General features: G+C 40.9%; 2 protein-coding genes across 2 annotated transcripts in view; one reads left to right on the forward strand and one right to left on the reverse strand.

The window, feature by feature from the left end:
- Nucleotides 1–4,014, forward strand: part of LOC132384552 (vesicle-fusing ATPase) — a 277,249-nt gene extending 273,235 nt beyond the window's left edge. Inside the window, exons 20-21 of the mRNA XM_059955720.1 lie at nucleotides 1,341–1,396; nucleotides 1,629–4,014. Coding sequence (XP_059811703.1) covers nucleotides 1,341–1,396; nucleotides 1,629–1,659 — 87 coding nt within the window. The 3' untranslated portion in view covers nucleotides 1,660–4,014. The remainder of the gene's footprint in view (nucleotides 1–1,340; nucleotides 1,397–1,628) is intronic.
- Nucleotides 4,015–12,959: 8,945 nt separating this feature from the next.
- LOC132384441 (proto-oncogene Wnt-3) overlaps nucleotides 12,960–15,663 on the reverse strand; it is a 54,046-nt gene continuing 51,342 nt past the window's right edge. Inside the window, exon 4 of the mRNA XM_059955596.1 lies at nucleotides 12,960–13,861. Coding sequence (XP_059811579.1) covers nucleotides 13,382–13,861 — 480 coding nt within the window. The 3' untranslated portion in view covers nucleotides 12,960–13,381. The remainder of the gene's footprint in view (nucleotides 13,862–15,663) is intronic.

Here is a 15,663-nt window from a genome sequence, read left to right on the forward strand (position 1 = left end):
AAGCATCTCCTGATCACGAAGCAGCAGGGAAATTTATTGATAAGTTTGCCAAGGTAATCACATCTAAAACCATGAGCACTGTTATGTGTGCTGAACAAATGTAAGACAAAGACTGCTTACTGGTAGCACAGAAATTCAGGCTCTGAAATTATGGCGATCCCAAACTATCTCATTATATATTCCTAAATCCAAAATACTTCCGGCAAAATGAAGCATTTTGGATAAGGGGTATTCAGCCTGTATAAGCTTCATTGACATAAGAAATTGCAGATGCTAGATTCCGGTGTAGCAAACAATCAGCTGGAAGAATTCAGCAGGGCAAGCAGCATCTACGGAAGGAAAGAAATGACAACAGTTGCTTTTCTCTTACAGATGCTGCTTGACCTGCTGAGTTTTATTTTATTTATTTAGAGATACAGCATGGAGCAGGCCTTTCCAGCCCAACAAGCCATGCCGCCCAGCAAGCCACCTACCTAACCCTAGCCTTAATCACAGAACAATTTACAAAGCAACACACACAAAGCACTGCAGGAGCTCAGCACATCAAGCAGCATCTATGGAAATTAATAAACTGTTGACATTTCAGGCTGAGGTCCTTCATCAGGACTGAAAAGAAAGGGGGAAGATGCCAGAATAAAAAGCAGGGGAGAGGAGAATGAGACTAACTGGAAGGTGGTAGGTGAAGCCAGGTGAGTAGGAAAGGTCAAGGCTGGAGAAGAAGGAATCTGATAGGAAAGGAGAGTGGACCATAGGAGGATGGGGAGCCAGGGGGAAGTAATAGGCAGGTGAGAGGAAGTAAAAGGTCAGAGTGGGGTGTGGGGAATTTGTTTACCAGAAGGAGAAATCAATATTGGAGAGCAATTTACAATGACCAATTAACCTACTAATCAGTTCTTTGGACTGTGGGAGGAAACCCACATGGTCGCAGGGACGGTGTGCAGACTCTTTACAGACTGTGCTAGAAGTGAACTCTGAACTCCGACCCAAGCTGTCATAGCATTGCACTAACTGTGGTGCTCTTTCAGCAGATTCTTTGTTGATACAAGCTTTGTCCATTGTCAGGGTTATAAACTTCATTCTTCAGACATATGTTTTATTGTATGTGGCTGAATCAAACTGCGCAAAGCCTTGTCATTTGACCCTGAGATCAGTTGCCCATTACATAACTGCACCATTATTAACTCATAAGTGATTGTACTTCAAAAATACTGACTATGAAGCACTTTGAGATGTGACCAAGGCTTCATTTAAAATGTAGGTTCTTGATTTTCTTTAGCTTGATTACATCCACAGAGTAGTCTTGTTTATAATACATCATTTTAAACTTGGTTGTGTTTCAGATGGAACCTGAGTACCGTGTTAACAAGTTTCTGTCACTCCTGAAAGAAGAAGGAAGGTTAGTGACATCGTTTTTTTTCCAGTCTCGCCCCATCACCATCACCCCATTTTTTCACCAATTTCTGTGCATTGTAAGAAGCAGGAGTTTTGAATTTGTTGAGAATATAAAATGGAGAACTGCTCAAGAAAATATTTAAATAATTGATTCAGAATTAACAAGTATGGCAACTTGAAACTACTCCATCTGTACAATATTTCTCAGTACAATTTATCTTGGTTGTATTTTCCAGTGATCCTCATCGCCGTGACCATTGGGAATAAAACAGGGAAGACCATCTGGTCAACACTGTGATTTACATCTAATGAAGAAGCACGAATTTAATCTGTCAACTAAGAAGAAAGGAATCTTCAATCTAAAACTCTTAGCATTTTGCATGCTCTCTGCAAAGAAACTTCTCTTACATGTCTTAAGTTAAAATTATTCATATATATATATATACACACACACAAACACACACACACACACACACACACACACACACACACACACACACACACACACACACACACACACACACACACACACACACACAACAGAGATGTCAGCATTCTTGGTTTTATTGCTTCTAGTACTGGAAATGCACTCGGTGTTTTTAAAAATATTTTCATGTTTTGCTATCAAAATCAGTGTCCCTCTTCACTGCAGGTCAAACCTTAGAGTCTTCAGAGTGAATGTTAATTTTGTTAAATTTTGCACGTACGAGTTGATCAACATAGTAGGAAAGGTAGAAAAGATGAAGCCAGTAATATTGCTTTGGGTAATTTGCAATGTGTTCAATTGGTTCTGTACATGGATGACAGCAATACATCACTGTATGAGGATTGGGAGAAAAGAAAACTCTTCCACCAGGGATTTGTGTGCAATTTCAATCCCAGAAATCGGATTTTTCAATAGTTGTGCACCTTATCTCAGCACTTCATTTGATTCTTACAGAGTGAATTTACTTTGGGTAAAATTTGTGTTGAATGTCAGAGGCTTGAGTTTTCTGTAACTGAAATTCCAGAGCTGGTATCAATCTTTAATCTTTGTATGTTCTTAATGTGTCTGGAATATTGATTGGGAATCTAATGAACCCCTATTTTTCCTTCCCAAAATTTGTGTACCCTCTTGATTTAAATATTGGAAATAGTGTCTACAAATTGATGGATCTTTGACTTGTGATGTAGAATATAAATCTAAGCATTAATTTTGACAAAACTTAAATGTTCAAATATAGATCCCTGCTTTGTTGCATCTACATTTTTTGTAGTTCTAAGATTGCAATAGATTGTAACCTAATCCTGTTTGGGGCCAACTGTGAAAAGTTTTATGTATCTGACCCTTCTCCGTTGCTCCACTCTCTTCTTCATTCTGCAGCTGTGAGAATTTGGTGCAGTTCTCAATCCTGAAAGGAGATTCTTATTTATCAGCCATGTATCAAGCAGCCTAGGTAGATAGGGCAGATCGCTACAAATAGAACTTGCAGCTATTTGAAAACTGGAGATATTGAGTAAATTGAACAAAGTTGTATTTTATTTCTGGTTTCCTGAGGATTGTCAAGGCCATGTGTTGGGAAAAGAGGCCTCATTGCTTGATTTAGGTAATCATTTCATTTACTTTTTTGGTCCCAGAAATATTTTTGCTAATTGTCTTGCTTTTTCTTTTGCTAAACTTCTTCTGAAACAATACTTGAAGAATAATGAAGGTCTTGAACAAATGCGCCTTGACATTGCTCCTGTTAAAGTGAATAGCCTAATCAGCCTGACACTGTAAAACTGGTATTCAACCAGGTTTGGTGTGTATTGCAATCTACAGCCAAACACTTCAGAATGCTGCAATCGCATTAGGCTGTACAAAAAATCATTCACTGCTGTGGCCATTTGTTCTAATCACCAATGGTGACCTGATGCAAATATTACTGTGAAAAATGATCCTGATCCACTATTGGTGATTAATGCTTTGGGGATTGGCTGGTGAATTTGTTGGAAGTCCTGTCACTTTGTCTTTGCTTTTTATTTTCTCATAATCTGGGGTCTGTCCTTGTGTAATGCTGCAGAGTTTACATAGGTTAATTAATTTAGTCAAATTATAATGTGTAACAATGAGGTAAGCAAATCACCATAATCCATTGTGAGCAAAATCCACTGCGGGCCAGAACTTTTGGCAAAACATTTCCCAGTATTCTTGTTTTCAAACAATTGAAATTCTTGTCCATTTAACAAATATGGGAAACCAACAATGGGAATCTTCAAACTGAAACCTTGAATGCAGATGTCTACTGGTAAATGTTTTGATGTCTTGTTTGGGAAATGCAGCTTGCCTTCTTGATTGTATTTATTTCTGTGCTGTTTACAATATGTAAGTATTTAAAAAAAAACAAAGATTATAAAAAAGCTTTTCTGTGATAGCTTTCCATTGTAGGGGTAAAATATTTGTGTAAATTAATGGCCATTATTTGATGACGATGCCCAGATAAGTCTCATAGATGTATGCTCATCTAATGTCCCAAGTTGTAATGAGTTCTGTTCTACTGTGATGTAAATCTTTTTACAGTGAAAATGTGCTGTAATTCAAAGCTGTTTAAGTACATGTAGAGTTGAATGCAGCTGTGATGCAATAAATATTCGAATGACAGACTTAGTTGACTACCTTCTGTCTGAAGTGTCACCAAAGTCATGAGCAAATCCATACAATAATTCTGACTGTCACACATGATGAAGCATCTACTGGCCTTGGGATTGTGGATTAACCAAAAGGATATCTGGACTCAAAGGTTAGAAACATTTAAAGAAAGATTACATAAACTAGGATTGTAGTTTGAAATTTAGAAGATTAAGGAATAATTTGACTGAAGATATTCTAACTTGGCTAGACAATTCATTAGCCAACTCCAGAAGGTATTCTGGAGTGTGTCGGTCTGACTTTTTCCTCTGATGTGAGAAGTCATAAATTACAAGGGTCAGTTTAAAAATTAGAACCCTACCTAGTGGATGGAAAGTTGGGCCCCAGTTCTTCACACAGCATGTGAATGTTTAGATATCCTGAAATCTATTGGCAATCTGTGACCTTTTAACCTAATGAAAATCATGCACTTTGGGAGAGATGGTGCAGAAAAGGACACAGACTGCCTAAGGTATTGTTTGTCAAAAAGAGCTTAAGTGCTAAAAGTGTTTGGACTTGTATTTATTGAACACATTTTGCTTGTTTATACTGTACTCTATTAATTTGTGAAAGTTGGAAGGAGCTTACAAATGAAGATGTGGAATAAAATTTTGACCATGAAGTAAGGAAAGAGGCTGAAATGGTCTGATTGACATTTTCAATAGTATAAAGGCTAGGTCAAAGATCCTTTACCAGTGGAAGAAAGAGCTTAATAAATAACATATATTCACGTAGTGGCTAAAAACTGCTAGAAGTCCTAGCGCAGTAGTATAGCAGTTTGTGTAACACTTTACAGTCCCAGCGGAGTTCAATTAGTGCTATTATCTGCAAGGCATTTGTATGTTCTCCACGTGACCACGTGAGTTTTCTCTGGGTGTGCTAGTTTCCTCCCACATTCCAAAGACGTTATGGTTAGTAAGTTGTGGGCTTGCTATATTGGTGCCTAGAAGCACGATGACACTTGCTGTCCCCAACACATCCTTGGTGTTGGTTGTTGACACAAACAGCACATTTCACTGTATATTTCAATGTACATGTGACAGATAAAGCTTATTTTTTAGTCTTTTAACTTGAAGGATCAGTGTAAATGAAATGGTTTCCTGGTGGTCAGTGTGCTCTCTGTGGGCCAAAGAGCCTACACTCTGTGGCGTTTGTTATTATTGAGGATACCATTGCAAGTCACTAACATCAGGAACTGAAATATTCTAGATTCCAGGAGACATCAACTTTTTCCTGAAGAAGGGTGACTTGGAATAATTCCAAAATGAGTGTGTGAGCCTCGAACTGACTTTGCCCATTGTGCATTCTTCACAGATCTCCCAAACAAAGCCATATTCTTTGACAAACTGTGTCTGTGCATCATCTGCAATATGATTTACATAAAAATCATGTAAACTTCAATGAGTTGTGCAATGACAGATTCATTTTTATCAGTATTCCATCAATGTCAGTTTCTCTTGAAAATAATTGGTCTAATAGCTGTTTCCCACTGGCCAACCATTTTGTCCTATCCTCATTCCAGTTCTGACATGCCAGTCCATGACCACCTCTTTTGCCATGATGAAGCCACTCTCAGGGTGGAAGAGCAACACCCTGTATTCTGTGAAGTAGCCTCCAACCTGATGGCATGAATACGATTTCTCCTGGTTTTTTTCTTTTCCTCTCTCACTTCCCTCTTCTTTTCCTCACTCTAATCTCTTGCCCCTTCTCCTCACCTGCATATCACTTTCCTCTAGTGCCCCTCCTTCTTTCCTTTCGCCCATGACCCTCTCACCACTCCTATCAGATTTCCTTCTCCAGCCTACCTGCCTTCTCCTATCACCTAGCTATCCTCCTCCCTCTCCACCCACTTTTTATTCTGGCATCTTCCCCCTTACTTTCCAGACTCAATGAAGGGTCTCAGCCCAAAATGTTGACTGTTAATTCATTTTCATACATGCTGTCTGACCTGCTGAGTTCCTCCAGCATTCTGCATGTGTTGCTCTGGATTTCCAACATCTGCAGAATCTCTCGCATTTTTAAATAATGATTTCTCCTTCAGGTAATTTTTCCCGTTTCCCATTCCCTCTTCTATTCCCTACTCTGGCCTCTTACCTCTTCTCACCTGCCTATCATCTCCACATGGTGCCCTTCCTCCCCTTTCTCCTATGATCCACTGTCCTCTCTGATCAAATTCCTTCTCCTCCAGCCCTTTACCTTTCCTACCCACCTATTACCTTCCAGCCTGTCCTTTTTCCCCTCCCCCACCCCCACCTTTTCATTCTAGCGTCTTCCCCCTTCCTTTTCAGCTCTGAAACGTCGACTGTTTATTCATTCTCATAGATGCTGCCTGACCTGCTGAGTTCCTCTAGCATTTTGTGTGTGTGTTGCAATAAAAATTCTGTTTTTAACAATGTCTTCACTTCGCTTGTAAGAAAGTGGCTGAATAGCTGTGTATGGTACCTTGTTGCCACAGAAAGGCTGCTGTTTTGAGCTGCATATGTCACTGCACTTTACCACGCATTGTACGTTTAGTTTGTATTTCATTGTGAAAGGAGCCATGCAAATGGCAGCAAATACTGGTATAACTCAATAGTACTGGCATGACCAGGGAAGCCAAGTGTTGAAGGAAATTCTATGGGGGTGGGAGGTGGGGGGTGGGAATCAAATTAATTGGCAAAACACAATGCTGCAGGGCATGCAGGTGCTGCTCTGTTCCACTTGTGCAGTTGATCTGTTGTTATTGCCAGTGGCAAATATTTCAGAAAATATTCAGTCGTAATGTAATGAGGCTGGAAAATCTGTGTCCAAATAAGGCCTGTTATTTAAAGCCAACTTTTTCAGAAAGTTAGCATTTTAGTTGCATGTAAATGAATCTGTGAAAATCCTAAACTTGATAATATTTGATTGTAAAACAGTCCTTTAATTTAGCCTTTCCAGCATGTAACAAAGATCTTGTGCAAAAGTGTGTCACTAATAGAAGGGAAAAGAGAGATACAATGGTTTAAGAATCAATAGAAGTTCACTTGGGGGGGAAAAGTTTCTAACTTTGGGTAGACATTCAAAACAGACCTATGTGATAGGTGCAGAAAATATAAAAATAACAATTTAGATTGGCATTACTTATTCATTATAGAGAAATGTACCAAGCTATTTGGGTGGCCCAGTAGCATAGCGGTTAGCCTAACGCAATTGCAGCACCAACGACTCGGGATTCATTTCACGCCACTGAAGGGAGTTCGTACGTTCTCCCTGTGACCATATGGGCCTCCTCCAGGTGCTCTGGTTTCCTCCCAAGACGGATGCTTTACCAGGCTTATTGGTCACATGGGTGTAGTTGGCCTGCATAGGCTTGTTATGCCAGATAGGCCTGTTACCGTACTGTATCAGAGAAGCTTAGAAAACTACAGCACATGGTAGCGTAGTGGTTAACACAACACTTTAAGTACAGGCAACTTGGGTTCAATTCCTGTAAGGAGTTTGTATGTTCTTCCCGTGACTGTTTCCTCTGGGTACTCCAGTTTCCTCGCACAGTCCAAAGGCGTGCTGGTTGGTAGATTAATTGATCATTGTAAATTGTCCTGTGATTAGGTTAGGATTCAATAGGGGGCACTGTTCAAAGGGCCAGAAGGGCCTATTCCGTGCTGTTCCTCAATAAATAAATAAATACGACACAGAATCATGCCCTTCAGCCTATTCAGTCCATGCTGTACCATTAAACTGCCTGGTCCCATCGACCTGCACCCAGACCATAGCCCTCCATACCTCTCCCACCCATGTACCAATCCAAACTTCTCTTTAACATTGAAATCAAAATTCCATCCACCATTTGCACAAGCAGTTCATTCCACACTCTCATGACCCTCTGAGTGAAGAAGTTTCCCCTCATGTTCCCCTTAAACATTTCACCTTTCACCCTTAACCCATAATGTCTGGTTGTAGTCCCATCCAACCTCAGTGGAAAAAGTCTGCTTGCATTTAGCCTATCCATACCCTTCATAATTTTGTATACCTCCATCAAATCTCCCCTCAATCTTCAATGTTCCAAAGAATAAAATCCTAACCTAGTCAATCTTTCCATTTAACTCGAGTCCTTCAGACCCGACAACATCCTTGTAACTTTTCTCTGTAGTCTTTCAATCTTATTTACATCTTTTCTGTACGTAGGTGACCAAAGCTAGACACAATACTCCAAATTAGGCCTCACCAATTTCTAATTTAACTTCAACATAACATTCCAACTCCTGTACTCAATACTTTGATTTATGAAGGCCAATGTGCCAAAAGCCTTCTTTACGACACTATCTATCTGTGATGCCACTTTCAATTAATTATAGACCTGTATTCCCAGATCCCTCTGCTCTACCACACTCCTCAGTGCCCTACTGTGTCAGTCCTACCCTGGTTGGTCCTCCCACAGTACAACACCTCACACTTGACTGCATTAAATTCCATCTGCCATTTTACCAGCTGATTCAGGTCCCACTGCAAGTTTTGATAGTCTTTCTTGTTATCCTATCTCTAAAATTAAAGTAAAATAGAGGGGAAATACCCATGCTGAGCTGGATGAGACGTGTTTGAGCTGCTGTCAGAGACACTGAGAGCTGAGCTTTAATTGCTGGAGGCAGCGATCATCACCTGTAACCCTTGGGCATCAAGCTGGGTGGGTGTGGATAAGGATAAGCTGAGGATCAGGCTGGATTCATGTGAACGAGGTACTGTAGACAGTTGAAGGTATCATGTCAGATCAGAGCAGAACAAAAGTGTTCAATCTACTGACGGCACTGAATGGGATGTCATTAGGTCGACCACAGCAGAAGAGAGTTTGTAATGACTTTCAGCACCTCTTCTGGGAGATACCAGGAATGGAGGCGCACCTTGGCTTTCATACAAATCCTAAGAGTTTCAGTAAAGACTGGATAAAGTTTGTGAGAAAACCAAAGTGGATAATGATCCAGTCTTTGGAGAAGAATGAGTGTGCAATCCTAATTTATATACATAGAGTAATGAAAGGTAATGTAGTAGTAGTGGTGGTGGGGTGGGTGGAGGTATCATTCAGCCTTGGGGGAAGTGCCTGTTTTTGAATCTGGTTGTCCTCTCCTGGATCCTGTGTTGCCTCTTCTCTCATGAGAGTGGGACAAACAGTCCATGAGGAGGGTGGATGGAATCCTTCATGATCTTACTGACTCTTTTTCAGCACCTTTCTATATATGTGTCCTTGATGGTGGGCAGGCTGGTGCCAGTGATGCGTTGGGCAGTTTTGTCTACCCGTTGGGAGAACCTTCCTGTCCACCGCAGTGCAGTTTCCATACCAAGAAGTGATGGAGCTTGTCAGGACGCTCTCTACAGCATATCTCGAGAAGGATGTGAGTACAGGTGTGCGAAGTCCAGCTCTCTTCAGCCTCCTCAGAAAGTAGAGGCATTGGTGAACTTCCCCGATTGTGTGGAATGTGTTCTGGGACCACATGATGTGCACTTGCAGGAGTTTGAAACTGCTTGCAGTTTCCACTGCTATGCTGCTAATGTAAGAGGAGTGAGGAGTTTGGGTGGTGCCATTTCTCCTGAAGTCAATAACCATTTCCTTTATCTTGTTGACAGTGAGGAAGAGGTTACTTGCCTAACACCACGTTTTGAGCTCATTCACCGCTGCCATACGACAGATGCTATAGCATCTCCCTATCATCACTCCCCACGGGTGCCGAGCCTATTGCTCATGACTGCACAGTCAAGCACCTGAGTAATCGCGTTGTCAGGTTTGCTGATATCACAACAGAGGTGGGACTCATCACCAACAACAAAGAGGTGGCCTACATTCCATCTGCAGCCTTGCCTGACGAGTGTGTTTCGATAAGACTTTCTAACTCCAGTGTTCATATCCTCAGTAATAAGAGCGAATATGCTATTTTTCAGCTTTAATTACTTGCTTACCCACTTACTGGTCTTTATCAACTTGTGTAAACACTTCCATGTCTTTGTGAACACCAGCACAATCCAATTTCTCCCCACTTGCACCACTCCTTCAACGCTCACAATCCCACTAAGTTTAAGATCATTAGCAAACTTGGAAAGTGACATTTAATTCCCTCAGCCAATTTCATAATATAAATGGTGTAAAGCCAGGCCCCAGGCAGTGCTCCCTGTGGTTCCCACTAATTGCACCCTGCTGAGCTGAGAATGATAAGTTGTATTCTTTGTAGTATCCCCCACGTTCCAAAGAAGTGCCAACTTGCACACTACAAACTCTTGTAAAGAACGAGGAGTAGAGTGACTAGGTATACATTTGTTAGGACCTTGGTTAAAGAATAAAGCCTCAGAACTGGATTCTTCTGGGTTTGTTTTTCATGAGCAAATTACTCAAAAGCATTTCTTTTACTGGGTGAGATTGCACTGGCGATTTGTTTATGGGTGAGATCAGATTTGGCGGGAAACTGGCCCAGGCACTCTGTGCCTGATATCTTCTGACTCCATGCACACAACAAATCACTGAGACCCACAGCTAAAGGTTTTAGTGATATGACATTGATGTCTTACATACAGCACCTACAAGGGTGCCATGGTAGCAGTAGCGGTTAGCACGACACTATTACAGCTTGGGAGATCAGAGTTCAGAGTTCAATTCCCACATCATCTGTAAGGAGTCAGTACATCCTCCCCATGGAATACATGGGTTTCCCCTGGGTGCTCCAGTTTCCTCCCACAGTCCAAAGATGTACCAGTTAGTGGGTGAATTGGTCATTGTAATTTGTCCTGTGATTAGGCGAGGGTTAAATTGGAGGGTTGCTGGGCTGTGTGGCTCAAAGGGCTGGAAGGGCCTATTCTGTGCTGTACCTCAATAAATAATTTTTTTTAAAAAAAACATTTGAGATTTCCAGCCAGGTTTACTGCTCTTGATTGCTACACTTTGATGCTTGTACAGACTTGGCAGTTAAAGAGCCAGCTCGCATTCGCTGCCTCTAACTCGTGAAGAACAGAAGCTCCAACAAGAGCAACCGATGGGAGTGAACATCTGTCAGTGCAATGGTGCAGAGGTATGCACTGAAATTATTAGTTTGAATTTCCAGGTAAATAAGAACTGCACAGCAGTGTACGCTACATGAATAAATTTTATTTCTTTGTTCATTGCTATTTCTAATACTAAGAGAAGAATATGTACACTAAGTGACAGGAGAGATTATCCATTTAACATCCGCTTCCATAGAACTCACTCTGGATCCTGCACGGTGAAGCACGATAATAAATGTTGCTCACGCTGTCTCCAAGCCACCACGGCAAGTTTATAAACTAGAAACAGCAGATAAGACACTTTCTGCAAATATATAATCTCAGTTGAGTCATATATATACACACATTGTGCAATAAATAATTATAAAAACATAGGCTTTAAGAATATAAAATCAAAGGGTCAAACATCTAATTTGTACAAAACTTTGGATATAGCAACTTGCAATAGAGGTTCAACTTGGAGCTAGTAATTTCGGGCTACAAGGTAGAAAAATGCTACGATAAATGTTGGAGACTGTTGGTTATTTTTAGAGCATTTAGGATGTCAACGCTCATTTGCTTGAAGTAACTACTTGCTTATACAGCAAAGCTATCCATGGGGCTCAACAATGAATTCCCACCTTGTTTCTTTATCTTATCCATCATTTTTTCTTTCACAGAAAGAAGGCACATTTATTTGTAATGTAAGTAGAATTGCTCTTCAGTGGGTGGTGGATGCAAAGGCCCTGGAAGAGGAAGGCATGTCTGCATCAGCTGATTAATAAATCCACTCAAATCCCAACTTTCAATCATTTGATAAAGGTGCGACTGGTAAGCGAGAACAGGCAGTATTAATACTTAAATTCATGTGGTGGTTGTCCGTTGTATCCAACAGTGACAGGGAAATGTAAATAGTACGTGATACAGTCACTATCCTAAAGAACTAGGAAATTTTGCAATTGGGATCCTGTCTGAAAGCTTTTGAGTTGAGGGTATAATAAATGTACAAATGGAGGCCAAAGCTGTTATTACAATATTAATACCAGCCCTGTGGGGTACTGCCTTGTGCAATGGATTTTGGGGGTTGTAGTCTTTTCTGTCAAAGTAACAGAAATTAAATTCAGAAGCACATAAAACATGGGCCTGATCAAATCTAAAGTGAATGAGACTGATTTAAAGATGCCCTCAGCCATACCAGCTTTAGAACTAGGAAGTTAAATGCTTACCATTCTTGTTAAGTGGATATTTAATTAACTTTTCAAAAGTAATTTCATATAAAAGCTCTTCAGAGTTGTTGTTATGGGGGACTTACCCAAATAGGCATTGTTGCAGAATTTCAAAGGTCATTGCCTATGAAAACCCATCTAACCTTCCACTGGCATCTTTAGTACATCATTGATATTTCGCACGGTAACTCAGTTCACTTTGAATAATAACATTTTCCCAAGAACAGCACCCTCATCCTCCTCCCTTCCCTTCACCTCTGTGTTGATAACAATCTAAATCCCAGAGGAGATCACTCTGAAACTGGCTTTGCATTTGTCACTTCTAGGATGGGAAAAACACAGTGAAACCTAATTTAAGCTGCACAACATGCACAAAATGCTGGAGTAGCCCAGCAGGTCAAGCAGCATCTATGGAGGATGTTTCAAGTCAAAAACCTTTTATCAGTCCTGGGTTTCGGCCCAAAATGTTAATTGTTTTTTCCCTTCTACAGATGCTGCCTGGCATGCTGAGTTCCTCCAGCATTTTGTGTGTGTTGCCCCAGATTTCCAGAACCTGTAGAATCTCTTGTGTCTATGGTCTAACCCATGATCCATCCAAGTTAAAATTAGTGACAGCCAGTTCTTTCAGTCATTCGTTATCTATCAGAATTACTGACCAGCTTACCATTTTGATTGGAACAAGCTAAACCAATTCATTATAGGTTTACACAATATAGAGGTCCAATGGGCCTGCATTGAGCTGTACTGTTCTATATTCTAATATATAATTGCTAAGACTTATTGGAATATCCTCAAATGTACTCATTATATTAAAGACAGAGTGGCAGCTGCTTGAGTGTATGAGATTTTTTCAGACGTGGGACTAGGGAGGGTGACAAAGTAAAATTATTGTTCCAAAGGGATTCATTGGAAATTTCACTTTTCTCCTCAACTATTATGAAAAAGTTTGGGTTATGGCCTCCTTGTATTTGTATAAAATAAAACACTTGATCAATGAAAGACTACATTCCACTGAATACATTTTTGCAATATATGTGCAAACCAAAGTTCTTGTTTTGCCCAACTGTGACTGAAAGGTTCCGGACTACTTTACCTAATTGTGACTTTGTGTGTATGTGAGGTTTGTTATTGATGTGGGGGAGGGGGGTGTATCCTGTTATTTGCATGTATGTACATCATATACACGGACACACTCCTGGCAACTGACGTAACAGCACCAGTGGAATATGCAGTGACACTTCTCCTTGCGTTTCTCCGTCCTGGTGTTGTGTCCACGACCACAGCACAGCAAATCGCAGCCATCAATGCCATGAGAAGTGACATTACAGATCCTGTCCCTGGTCCCAAAAGAGCCAGTTTCGGGGTTTGGCTCACAAAAGTTTGGCGAGTTTTCATAGTAGACAAGGTCTCTCTCGGTTGGTGGTTTAAAGAGCTCGTACTTGGCACGAAGGGTTTCCACCCAGCCCCGGGACTCTCTGTGCTTCTCCACCACCATCTCAGATGCACTGTCATATTTGTCCTTCAGGTAATCACCGATCACCCGGAAATCCGGCTGCGCCCACCAGCAAGTCTTCACCTCACAGCTCCCAGATAAACCATGGCACTTGCACTTCAGGTGCATGTGGTCCAGGATTGACTGGAACAATAATTAAATAGCACAAATTAGAACAGAACAGCATCACCATGAGATACCTCTACATTTCTCATGGGAAAATATCCATTTATCTCTGACACCCTAGGAATTACATATTCAGCTGTCCAGAGAACTCTGCATGTTGATGTGCAGTAGAATTCCGTTCATTGGGACAGGACACATCGGGACCAGGACATTCTGGGCCAATTAAGCAGCTGCTCCAATTAGTTGGTTTATGAAAATAGCTAGAGAACTATAAAAAAAGATAAAGTACCATTTAAATGAGTAACAAATTATGTATTTAAATGAAATACAGAGCAAATTAGAACACTACCGTACTATAAAGCTGTGTATTGGTTCCTAATGGTTTTCGACGTAGGACGTCATTCAGTCTACGTAGTGTCCAATGCTGAATCTGATGCTACACTGCCGTGTCTTTTAATTGACTGTAAATGAACAACTTCACTGCAGCCACCTAGTGTACGTAATGGACTACAATAGACAATAAGTGCAGGAGTAGGCCACTCGGCCCTTCAAGCCAGCACCGCCATTCAATGTGATCATGGCTGATCATCCACAATCAGTACCCCGTTCCTACATTCTCCCCATATCCCTTGACCCCACTATCTTTAAGAGCTCAATCTAACTCTCTCTTGAAAGCATCCAGAGAATTGGCCTCCACTGCCTTCTGAGGCTGAGCATTCCACAGATCCACCACTCTCTGGGTGAAAAAGTTTTTCCTCAACTCTGTTCTAAATGGCCTACCCCTTATTCTTAAACTGTGGCCTCTGGTTCTGGACTCCCCCAACATCGGGAACATGTTTCCTGCCTCTAGCGTGTCCAATCCCTTAATAATCTTATATGTTTCAATCAGATCCCCTCTCATCCTTCTAAATTCCAGTGTATACAAGCCCAGTCGCTCCAATCTTTCAACATATGACAGTCCCGCTATCCCGGGAATCAACCTCGTGAACCTACACTGCACTCACTCAATAGCAAGACTACTTCACATAATGCTATCAATGATGGCATCCTCTAAATCTTCAGTCTTCTGTCCTAATTAAACGGAATAGCGTCCCAAATAAATGAAGGGAATATAGGCTACCTTCATGATTAGTTTTTGTTCTTTAAGACTTGTCCCAAATAAGCGGCTACCCTGATTAACCGATGGCCCAATTAACCAGAACCCATTGTATTTGTTATGCCATTACCTTAATGTTGTCGTAGTCTCCTTTGTCCGGTTTTATATGGATAATGCCTATGTAAATGTCTCTGGTGTGTTTGCCTCCTGCCAGGGGTGCAACTGCAATGCATCAGAGCAGTGGCCCGAGCACAGACTTCATCTCAAACTGAGTCAACTTTAATTAATCAACTTAAAATATCAATACAAGATCAAATAATTAAATAAAATTGAGCATGGTGTTTTGAGTTTAAAATGGGGGTTTAATTTTAGCTTGCATCTTTGTCCTATTACTGCTCACCTACAATCCTGCCTTCCCTTTCTAATTTTCTATATGTTCTATTAGCACCAGGCCATGGTGTTAAATGTCAATTTGGGGCTTCTTGATCCTCAAACCTGAAGCATAAGGGACTCTGATCAGTCATTCATTTCTGCGTAGTGCACGATGCTTTACAGTACCGGTAACCTGGTTCAATTCCCGCCACTGTCTTTAAGGAGCTCGTACATTCTCCTCATAACCATGTAGGTTTCCTCCGTGTACTCCGGTTTCTTCCCATAGTCCAAAGACATACCATTTGTTAGGGTAAATAGTCATTGTAAATTGTTCTGTGATTAGGCTAGCTCT

This window comes from Hypanus sabinus, chromosome X1, assembly GCF_030144855.1.
Source record: "Hypanus sabinus isolate sHypSab1 chromosome X1, sHypSab1.hap1, whole genome shotgun sequence".
NCBI lineage: Eukaryota > Metazoa > Chordata > Chondrichthyes > Myliobatiformes > Dasyatidae > Hypanus > Hypanus sabinus.